This window comes from Neovison vison, chromosome X, assembly GCF_020171115.1.
Source record: "Neovison vison isolate M4711 chromosome X, ASM_NN_V1, whole genome shotgun sequence".
NCBI lineage: Eukaryota > Metazoa > Chordata > Mammalia > Carnivora > Mustelidae > Neogale > Neogale vison.
The window spans coordinates 59,232,694-59,244,786 of NC_058105.1; the positions used below are offsets into that span (position 1 = coordinate 59,232,694).

Genomic DNA, 12,093 nt, shown 5'->3' on the forward strand with positions numbered 1-12,093 from the left:
TGAAGTTAGTTTACTTATCCTTGGAAAAACTTTGAATAGCAGTATGCAAATGCTCATTTACATAAAATCAATTAAGATTAAAAACTGGATCACTCTAACTCTTCTCCCACATTGAATTAAAAAATCTCTCATTCTTGAGATTCAGTGTAACAAAATGAAAGAATGGTTACTTGTGTGCATTCGATAACTATTACTATACAATATTCAGTTTGTACATAGTGGGTTTTCTGATTGATTGCTAGAAATCCACATTGCTAGGAGTTTTGACTAATACAAAATGCTTATGAGACAAACTGGTGAGCTCAATCTCTGAGTTATGAGTAGCTACATCATAAAATAACACCTCAGTTTGGACAGCCATTGATTACCTGCTCAGATATCAGAGCTCCTGTCCATATGAAGCCTTGAATTCTCCCTACAATCTTCTTGGAGAAGAATTGACAAAGATTACTAGGAATGCAGGGAAGATTTTAACAAGAAATTAGAGCTGGATCTTTTGTGCAATTCAGTGACTGATGTTATCTTACTAGTTCCTCTCACAAAGACAACACTTACTTAGGAAAGTCCCTAAAATATACATAAATTTCTGCCTGTAATCTAGGAAATGTTTCACAGGATTGCAAAAAGAAACTCCAAGGGGCACCTGGGTGGCTCAGTAGGTTAAGCCTCTATCTTCAGCTCAGGTCATGATCTCAGCGTTCTGGGATCAAGCCCCGCATCGGGCTCTCTGCTCAGCAGGGAGCCTGCTGGCGCCACACCCTGTCTCTCTCTGCCTGCCTCTCTGCCTACTTGTGATCTCTCTCTCTCTGTCAAATAAATAAATAAAATCTTTAAATATATATACACATACATACATACATAAATTTCTGCCTTAATCTAGGAAATGTTTCACAGGCTTGCAAAAAGAAACTCCATGGGGTACCTGGGTGGCTCAGTAGGTTAAGCCTCTGCCTTCAGCTCAGGTCATGGTCTCAGGGTCCTGGGATTGAGCCCCACATTAGGCTCTCTGCTCAGTGGGGAGGCTGCTTCCAGCCCTCCCTCTGCCTGCCTCTCTGCCTACTTATCTCTCTCTGTCAAGTAAATTTTAAAAATCTTTTAAAAAAAAGCTCCAAGAAGAAAATACTTGCACTATTAAATTATCTTAAAGCTGTTTGTTTTTCAAATGTTGCATAAATACTGAGTAGAAGAAATATTTGCATAGAAAATAGAGATCTGTATACTGAAAGATGATTTGTGATTTCTGCAAATGTAAGTTAATATTTTTAAAATGTTTTCTAATGGACTGTGAGTGCAGCTCATTAAGACTATGCATTCAAAGCAGACACTACAGTCCTGATTTGAAAAGACTTCTGAGTCAGCACTTTACTAATACTACTGCTCTGACAGTGAATACTAAAAAAAAAAAAAAAAAAAAAAAGTTTAGAATTAGTCAAACATAATATGGCAGAAGCATGTGAAATTTTATTATAATGCTTACTTATAATTTAGATTGTCAGGTGCCTGTGGATAAGGAATTTAGCTTAAATATTTATTTGCAGATGATGCATTTGATATTAAATGGTCTGAAAAGGAAGCAGTTTTATTAAGTAAAATAAGTTCTAAACTGATAAAATAATTGATGCAGTTCACAGATTGAATATGATTATTGTAACTGTATCTTCTCAATTGAAACAATAAAAATTAGCATATAATTAACTAATTGTAATACCTACTATGCAGCTCTTTGAACATACCTTGTTAAGTCCTGCTATGCTCTTTGAGACCAGTTCTCCAGCTACAGAGACTACTCATAGCTTTTTTTTTTCCAATTTATTTATTTTCAGAAAAACAGTATTCATTATTTTTTCACCACACCCAGTGCTCCATGCAAGCCGTGCCCTCTATAATACCCACCACCTGGTACCCCAACCTCCCAACCCCCCGCCACTTCAAACCCCTCAGACTGTTTTTCAGAGTCCATAGTCTCTCATGGTTCACCTCCCCTTCCAATTTACCCAAATTCCCTACTCCTCTCTAACGCCCCTTGTCCTCCATGCTATTTGTTATGCTCCACAAATAAGTGAAACCATATGATAATTGACTCTCTCTGCTTGACTTATTTCACTCAGCATAATCTCTTCCAGTCCCGTCCATGTTGCTACAAAAGGTGGGTATTCATCCTTTCTGATGGAGGAATAATACTCCATAGTGTATATGGACCACATCTTCCTTATCCATTCATCCGTTGAAGGGCATCTTGGTTCTTTCCATAGTTTGGCGACTGTGGCCATTGCTGCTATAAACATTGGGGTACAGATGGCCCTTCTTTTCACAACATCTGTATCTTTGGGGTAAATACCCAGGAGTGCAATTGCAGGGTCGTAGGGAAGCTCTATTTTTAATTTCTTGAGGAATCTCCACACTGTTCTCCAAAGAGGCTGCACCAACTTGCATTCCCACCAACAGTGGAAGAGGGTTCCCCTTTCTCCACATCCTCTCCAACACATGTTGTTTCCTGTTTTGTTAATTATGGCCATTCTAACTGGTGTAAGGTGATATCTCAATGTGGTTTTAATTTGAATCTCCCTGAGGGCTAATGATGATGAGCATTTTTTCCTGTGTCTGATAGCCATTTGTATGTCTTGATTGGAGAAGTGTCTGTTCATATCTTCTGCCCATTTTTTGATGTGTTTGTCTGTTTCGTGTGGGTTGAGTTTGAGGAGTTCATTATAGATCCTGGATATCAACCTTTTGTCTGTACTGTCATTTGCAAATATCTTCCCCCATTCCGTGGGTTGCCTCTTTGTTTTTTTGACTGTTTCCTTTGCTGTGCAGAAGCTTTTGATTTTGATGAAGTCCCAGAAGTTTATTTTCGCTTTTGTTTCCTTTGCCTTTGGAGACGTATCTTGAAAGAAGTTGCTGTGGCTGATGTCAAAGAGATTACTCCTATGTTCTCCTCTAAGATTCTGATGGATTCCTGTCTCATGTTGAGGTCTTTTATCCATTTTGAGTTTATCTTTGTGTACGGTGTAAGAGAATGGTCGAGTTTCATTCTTCTACATATAGCTGTCCAGTTTTCCCAGCACCATTTATTGAAGAGACTGTCTTTTTTCCACTGTATAGTTTTTCCTGTTTTGTAAAACATTAATTGACCATAGAGTTGAGGGTCTGTCTGGGCTCTCTACTCTGTTCCACTGGTCTATGTGTCTGTTTTTATGCCAGTACCATGCTGTCTTGGTGATCACAGCTTTGTAATAAAGCTTGAAATCAGGTAACGTGATGTCCCCAATTTTATTTTTGTTTTTCGACATCTCCTTAGCAATTCAGGGTCTCTTCTGATTCCATACAAAATTTTGGATTATTTGTTCCAGCTCTTTGAAGAATACCGGTGGAATTTTGATTGCAATGGCATTAAAAGTATAGATTGCTCTAGGCAGTATAGACATTTTAACAATGTTTATTCTTCCGATCCAAGAGAATGGAATGGTCTTCCATCTTTTTGTGTCTTCTTCAATTTCTTTCATGAGTGTTCTATAGTTCCTTGAGTATAGTTCCTTTACTTCTTTGGTTAGGTTTATTCCCAGGTATCTTACAGTTCTTGGTGCTATAGTAAATAGAATCGATTCTCTAATTTCCCTTTCTGTATTCTCACTGTTAGTGTAAAAGAATGCCACTGATTTCTGTACATTGACTTTGTATCCTGTCACGTTGCTGAATTGCTGTATGAGTTCTAGTAGTTTGGGGGTGGAGTCTTTTTGGTTTTCCATATAAAGAATCATGTCATCTGCGAAGAGAGAGAGTTTGACTTCTTCATTACCAATTTGGATACCTTTTATTTCTCTCTGTTGTCTGATTGCTGTTGCTAGGACTTCTAATACTATGTTGAACAAGAGTGGTGAAAGTGGGCATCCTTGTCTTGTTCCTGATCTCAATGGAAAGGTTGCAAGCTTTTTCCCATTGAGGATGATATTTGCTGTGGGTCTTTCATAGGTAGATTTGATGAGGTTCAGAAATGTTCCCTCTATCCCTATACTTTGAAGCGTTTTAATCAGGAACGGATGTTGGATTTTGTCAAATGCTTTTTCTGCATCAATTGAGAGGACCATGGGGTTCTTCTCTCTTCTCATATTATTTTGTTGTATCACATTGATTGATTTGCAAATGTTGAACCATCCTTGTAGCCCAGGGATGAATCCCACCTGATCGTGGTGGATAATCTTTTTAATGTGCTGTTGGATCCTGTTGGCTAGGATCTTGTTGAGAATCTTAGCATCCATATTCATCAGTGATATTGGTCTGAAATTCTCCTTTTTGGTAGGGTCCTTGCCTGGTTTGGGGATCAGGGTAATGCTGGCTTCATAGAAAGAGTCTGGAAGTTTTCCTTCTGCTTCAATTTTTTGAAACAGCTTCAGGAGAATAGGTGTTATTTCTTCTTGGAAGGTTTGGTAGAATTCCCCAGGGAATCCGTCAGGTCCTGGACTCTTGTTTTTTGGGAGGTTTTTGATCACTGATTCAATCTCGTTATTAGATATCGGTCTATTCAGGTTGTCGATTTTTTCCTGGTTCAATTTTGGTAGTTTATATTTTTCCAGGAATGCATCCATTTCATCTAGGTTGCTAAGCTTATTGGCATATAACTGTTCATAATAACTTCTGATGATTGTTTCTACTTCCTTGGCGTTGGTTGTGATCTCTCCCTTTTCATTCATAATTTTATGAATTTGGGCTTTCTCTCTTTTCTTTTGGATTAGTGTAGCCAGTGGCTTATCGATCTTATTGATTCTTTCAAAAAACCAGCTTCTAGTTTCATTGATAGCTTTTTTTTTTACTCATAGCTTATTTTTAACATTTCTATGTTTTTTTTTCCCTGCAAGAGGACCAGCTAACAATTTAAATCAAGTTCTCGATATATAATTTCCATACAATAAAGTTCACCTCTTTGTATAGTTAGATGACTTTTGACAAGTGGACACAGTTCTGTAACCAAGACCACAATTTACTTACCTGCTGATGAACCCTTGTATTGTTTTTAGTTTCTGTTTATTATGAATAAAGTTGTTATGAATATTCATGTATATCTTTCTGTGGACACATGTTTCATTTCCCTTGGGTAAATACTTAGTAGTGCTGAGTCAGATGGTAGGAAAGAAAGATTATATAATGTTTGATTTTAGAAGAAACTGCCAAAACATTTTCCAAAGCATATGTACTGTTTTATAATCCTACCAGCAATGTGCAAGACATCTAATTGCTCCACATTCTCACCAGAACTAGCTATTGTCAGTCTTTTTAACTGTAGATATTGTAATATGTTAGTGGTAATATTTCATTGGGGTTTTAATTTGCATTTCCTTAATGAAAAATGATATTAAGCATTTTTCACATGCTTATTGGTCATTCACATGTCTTCTTTGATGAAGTGTGTAAGTATTTTCTCTGTTTTTATTCTGTTTGTGATCCTAAAATTGTAGTATAAGCATTCTTTATGTATTGTGAATACAAGTATTTTATCAGCTATGTGATTTGCATTTATTTTCTCCCAATATGAAGCTCATATTTTTATTTTCTTAAGTGTCTTTTGAAGAGCAAAGGGGTTTTTGTTTGTTTTAATTTTAATGAATTCTTTTAAGTTTCATGCTTTTTGTGCCTGTTGAGAAACAGCCTAACCCAAAGACACAAAAAATTTCTCCCGTTTCCTCTAGCTTTATGGTTTTAGGTTTTGCAAATTTCTTGTTAAATTGTGTATATGACGTAAGAGTTGATTATCTTTTTTTTAATATGAATTTACATTTATTCAACCACTGTTTTTTGGAAGATTGTCCTTTCTTTGTCTGTTGAATTACCTCAGCACGTTTTAAGAAAATCAACTGTATATATTTTTTTTCTGGACTCTTTTCTGTCCCGTTGATCTATATGTCCACCCTTTGCCAAAACTGTAACTTCTTGATTACTGTAGCTTTAATATAAAATCTATTCAGAACACTTTTGTGACCATATAACCCTCAAACCTAGATTTGCCAAAGATTACTAGTATTATATCCATTTTACTGATGAGTAAACAGAATCACAGAGAGTTTGGCCTGCCCAAGTTTACACAGCTATCAGTAGACCTGGCATTAAAATCTCCCCAAATCCTAGTATATTATTTTTTCCTACCAAACTAACAAAAGTAGTGAAAGGAAACTGTGTCTCAGTGGTACACAGTGGCATATTAGGAGATATTTTCTGAATAACAGACTCCTACATAAAGGCAGGGAACTCAACAACTACTTAAGACAAAGACAGTAGTAATTTTAGTCCCTCCTTGGTGCAAAATAATCTTTTTAGTTCTCAGTATTTGGCTTTGTGAATGGTACATTCTGCATTACTGCATCTGCTATTGCTCTATAATTGGGCTTAATTGGGCTTTGCCTATTCTTAATCCTAATCTAAATGCTAATTAGGTTTAATATAGGAGGACTCTTTCCAAAAGGGCACTGTTTCTTGAGTTCTACCTTACTGGAATTTATTTGATTGTATTTTTGACCTTGCAAATTATTTTCTGTTTGTGATTTGCTTTGAGTAGTCTTTGAGTAAAAGAAAAATTAAAATTTAGAAGTAAATTAAATTAAATTAATTAATTAAAATTAAAAAGTAAAATTTTCTTCTGTGCTTTATATTCCTTATGCCAAAATATTATCTTCTTCTCTGTTTTTTGTAGTGTTCAGCGATTCAGTAGTTGTGTTTAACACTCAGGGCTCATCACAACATGTGCCCTCCGTAATACCCATCACTGGGCTACCCCATCCACCCAGCCCTCTCCCTTCTGTAACCTTCAGTTTGTTTCCCAGAGTCCAGAGTCTCTCACGGTTTGTCTCCCTCTCTGATTCCTTCCTATTCAGTTCTCCCTCCCTTTCCTTGTGGTCCTCCACTCTATTCCTTATGTCCTACATATGAGTGAAACAGTATGGTAATTGTCTTTCTCTGCTTGACTGACTTCACTCAGCATAATCCCCTCCAGTTCCATCCATGTGGATGCAAATGGTGGGTATTCATCTTTTCTGATGGCTGAGTAATATTCCATTGTCTATATGGACCACATCTTCTTTACTGTCCTCCTAATTTGATTGCTTTTTTAGAATTTTATTGTGCATCAAACATGTATAGTCCTAGGTTTGCATAGGGTAATTGTATTGTTTGATCTTCTCTCCTTCAGAATGAAGAAGTCAGATTCATTGAAAATGAGCTAGAGATTCAAAAGCAAAAATACTTTAAACTTCAGACATTTGTTAGAAGCTTGATACTAGCTATGAAAGCTGATGATAAGGAACAACAACAGGTAGGTGCCAGAAGAGAATAGTAAGCTGTAATGTATCATGTTGAAAAATGACATGGCACATTTGAGTTCTTAATACTTTTTTTAATTTTTATACTTCTTTCCTGCCTGCCTCAAGAAAGGATTTGTTACTTTATAACTTTTTTAGCACAGTATTTTTAAGAGTAGATATTCAGATATTTGTGTGCTGCCTTAATAGAAAATCAAAATAATTGATTTATACTTTGTTAATTTCAGGCTAGAGTTAAAAAGGAAAAAATAATTTTAAAAATGAATTTTAAAGAAATTCTCCATGTTTGTAGAGTCTGGGCTACCCTAACTGGAGAAACACACATTTTGAAATCTTTCGTGAATAAAATATTCTGGTGCAGAGTTCAGGGCCAAATCCAACTTGATGTGTGTTTTTATAAAAAAAGTTTTATTGGAACTCCAAAAAAAAAAGGTGAGGCATTTGCCTCTCTTCTGTATTTCAGTTACCTTCCAGACCTCAATAGATTTCACAAATGTTTAAATACCTTCTATTTCAAAATATGTTGCTTATCACTAAGAAATATGAAATTACTTTGTAAAATTCTTTGTGATCACAGTGCATCATTTACTTTTCCCAATTTAACTAGAATGCTTGGTTCCTTTACCCCAAAGATGTCTTTTATTTGTCACTATGGAATTATATTTACAAATTCCTCCCAAATTACACATGTTGTCTCATTTTTATGTGAAATGTATATAAAAATATATTAAGCTTGCTTTAGAATTATAGAATTTTTCTAATGTTACACTCAATACTAAATGATACCAAATTTGCCTGAGTGGTATACTATTCTTGAGACATTCAGTGAATAGTAGGTCACACAAGTAACCATTAATTTGGAAGCAGTCTTGTAGGTTTTTATTCAGGAAAGAAATCTCATGCATACTGTACAAAAATTCATCCCTTATATCCAAGCAAGACTGCTCATTTGTAGCTCATCCCAGATATCTCCAGGGAAAAAGAAGAGTATTAGCATCCCACAATTCTTTTTTAAAAGAAAAGAATTTACTCATGAGACTCAAACAAGCATGTACAGTATGTGCCCAGTTTTATAAGTTTACTTTCCCTGTGCTTCGCACACACAGACATTCCAAGACAGTAGTCTTCACTTAGCTTTGCCAGCTTTATTTAAGCATGTTGCTGTATTACATGAGTTATTCATTTTCCATATTCCATGGCATATTGAAAGTGTGTTTGTTTTTTAGGAATGTAAACTATGGATTTTGAATGAATAAGGTGGCAGATTTAAACATGGTCCCAAGGGTACTGTAAATTTTCAATAACTGTAAAAAAATTAGGTTCACCTTCAGAAATAACTTGGAGTGTGGGCCTGGTCCCAAAAGTTAAAGCATGGTTTTGAATTCAGAGTTACATTGGCAGATAACTAGCAACATCTATCTATGTGTCTTGATATCTAGGAACAGCACACAGACTGCATTTTGTTTCTACTTCTAATGACTTGGTTCTTTTCCCAAGACCACTAACAAATAAGAAAAATAACTATTGTATATTTTACTTTTCTCCTCTTATACTTTTCCTCTGATAGAATACTGATGAACTAAGATATGGAAAAACATTGGCCATAAAAAAGAGAAAATTATACAAAAATTGCACTGAAATTCATACCCTATATGCTCATCATCCAAAGAGAAAATACTAATTTTTATAGTTGAGATCAGGTATAACACATGTATAAGTATAGAAGACACCAATAGTAGTTTACAAAAGTTATTAAGGTGATCTTTTAAGTTACTGATCTTCACATTATGAGATACTTAGAAGTTTTATTTATAGAAGAAAGCAATTTTTATTCTATTTAATAAAAGAAAACCATTTTGTCATTGGTTTCTTATTTTAAAAACTCTTAATTTCTTTCAATTAATTTTGCTTTGGGTAAACTGAGATGAGTGGTTCACAGCATATTTTTCTGCAATAAAGCAGTCCAGGCTTTAAAAAAATATATGGCACTGTCTGATTGAAATTTTAGATTACCCAAAGGGTTTCTTTTAATTAATAGCCATTTTTAAATAAAAATAATTTTGCCACCACTGTATTATCATTAGTGTCTTTCTTCTCCTGATAATTCACTGTGTGATCCCAGCCAGATCAATTGCTTTTCTTGAACTTAAATTTTTCCACTTTGTAAGGAGGATAAGAATGATTAATATTATGGAATTTGGCATTGATACCCCAGGGCTTTGCATAAGTATTATAAAGACAGATGATATATTTGGGAATTGCTTTAATCTTTTGGGAATAATGGCACCAGATGAGTCTCTAAAGATAGACTGATGAAGAATCTATAGTAAAAAAAAAAAAAAGTTATGTGTTTACTTAATATATATGTAAAAGGCATTTCTAGCAATTGTCATAATCCATAGATTTGTTCAGTATGTCAATGCTGCAATCCAGTAAGATACTAAAAGAATTTTGAAGTGGACCTCATGTATTAACAGTGCCCCACGCTGCCTTATATATAGTCAGTCAGCTACATAAAATTCAGTTACAAAAAAAAATAATAATCCTCTTTTGACTTGAAGGTATCCCCATGAGAATTTAGAATGTCATCAAGTATGTTCATTTACTTGACTTTCTAATACTCTAAGCACATATTCAATGAATGTGAGTGGAGGACTTTGCCTTTTTTCATATGGCTTCTTCACAGTTACAAAGTGAACTAAATCCAGTGATGTATTTCTCTTAAACTATGATCAACTAATGTCAGCAAAGGCTTTGTTTCTCCTTGACTGGGTTAGTGATAAACAACTATTCTAGAAGAAAATGGCTGTGTGTTCTATTACTGCAACCTAGCACCTTAGAAAGCATGTAGAACCAGTAGATGACTGCTTTGTGAATTCTCCAAATTTCAGCAAGAGGTTCATGTGCTATTTAAGAGTATAAAACAAATAACTTTCCCATCAGATAGGAGTTAGTCTTTCCTTATGCAGAGTAACAAAAAGGAGAAAGTTTCTAATCTTGTCTCTCTGCTATAAGACAAATGTATAAATGACATTTATTTTAATAAAGAGAATAAAATACTGTCTTATTTAAACAGTGGATTTCATAAATTCTCCAGTACGCCCTTTCTGTTCCTTAATTCAGTAATGACAAGCTTGCATTTGTCCATGTTCCTTTGGTCCTTATTTACCACTGCACCAAAAGTCCACACTACAAGTAATTCTGTCTTAAAGTACCCGGATATGATACATTATTAATATTGGAAGCATCAAATCAATCATTTAGTTCACAGTATTTTTTATGGTCAAATGGGCATCAGGACTGTCAGCCACATAAAAATGTATTAATCATTTATTTCCTTTGTATGGATACATGTTATACAATTCCAGATGAAACATTTTTTCCATGGCAAAGCTTAGTCCATGACTCTTGGCTTATCCTATTTACTCCAACGAAGAAATGAGCAGTCCCCTAGAGATATAATTTCACAGCTAGATTTACTGTCCAACTGTGCCTTGGTGGGTGCTTGACCATCGATAGATATGGGCATAGCCTTAGAAAAGAAAAAAAGTTACTTGGAATTTTCAAGTTATTAATGTTTAGTCTAAAGTGGAATAACTGAGATTTTCCCTAATAAGTTCTTTCTCCTAGTGAAGTACATACTAGTCCTGTGATATGTGTTTTTCTATAAAGGACAGTATAAGTGGGCAGGAGTATTTTAATAAGGAATATAATTGTAAAACCCTTTAGCAGTGATAAGTGAAGACTTAAAAACTAGTATGAAAATCACTTTTCTCAAATACTTCAAAGCACTTTGTCCAGAATAGTTGAGCATTTCCCTCATAGTTTGCCTTTTATCCAGGGTTTCACTCTACATAATCCACACTCTCAAGATCTAGTATTTTATTACTTCCTTAATAGTGTATGAAGAGGTTTTCTTTTATGTAAGATACTGTATAAGGTCCTGAAGAGAAATGTTTCATTCTTTAAGTCCATGAATATAAATTGACAAAAGAGAGCATTTATTAATGTAAAATTGAAAAAATAAAAAACACCTGTCCACATACTAATTCTAAAAAATTGATTTTTCTGGCTCAGGCACTGCTGTCAGATTTACCTCCTGAATTAGAAGAGATGGATTTCAATCATGCCTCACCAGAGCCTGATGATACCTCATTCAGTGTGTCTTCTTTATCAGAGAAAAATGCCTCAGACAGCTTGTGATTTGACGGGGGGTACATGATACATACAGACTTTTGACTGCCTAACAGTTGTGCATTTCCAGATAACTGCATTCTCTTGCCTCAAAATTCCTCAGTTGGTAAAACATATTGTTGGAACTGACATATTCTGTGAAGAATGGACAAGATATAATGGCTACAGTGTAAAAATGTATGTGAAATTTAAAAGCATCATTTGAGAAATCTTTCCAAACTGATAAAACTCTGGGGAACATTTGTATTTAATTTTTAACAGTTTATCTGAAATGTGTAATGTCTAATTTCTGAAAGATTTTTGTTTGGTTTTTAGAAGAATCTTAGTTTTAGTAATAGTTTTGACCCGAAACATAAAAATAAAATTATTTCAGCATTACTTATCAAGTTACTAAAGCTTGGTTAGCTTTGTTTTGTAGCCATTACATCTTTATTCTCTCTCCTTTACCTATCAGCTACATACACCTTTACTCAGGAAAGTGGACTGAAATTTGAAAACAAAACCTTAAAAATTATTTTACCTGAATGAGTCCTAGGATATATTTTCGATTTCCTATGAGAATTTGACTTCAGCTGATGAATGAAAATTTAAGGAT

At 34.7% G+C, this 12,093-nt stretch overlaps 1 protein-coding gene across 1 annotated transcript in view; it reads left to right on the top strand.

Annotated features, from left to right (window-relative positions):
• Nucleotides 1-11,840, top strand: part of HDX (highly divergent homeobox) — a 195,752-nt gene extending 183,912 nt beyond the window's left edge. Inside the window, exons 8-9 of the mRNA XM_044235562.1 lie at nucleotides 7,175-7,297; nucleotides 11,382-11,840. Of these exons, the coding sequence (XP_044091497.1) occupies nucleotides 7,175-7,297; nucleotides 11,382-11,507 (249 nt within the window). The 3' untranslated portion in view covers nucleotides 11,508-11,840. The remainder of the gene's footprint in view (nucleotides 1-7,174; nucleotides 7,298-11,381) is intronic.
• The last annotated feature ends 253 nt before the right edge of the window (nucleotides 11,841-12,093 follow it).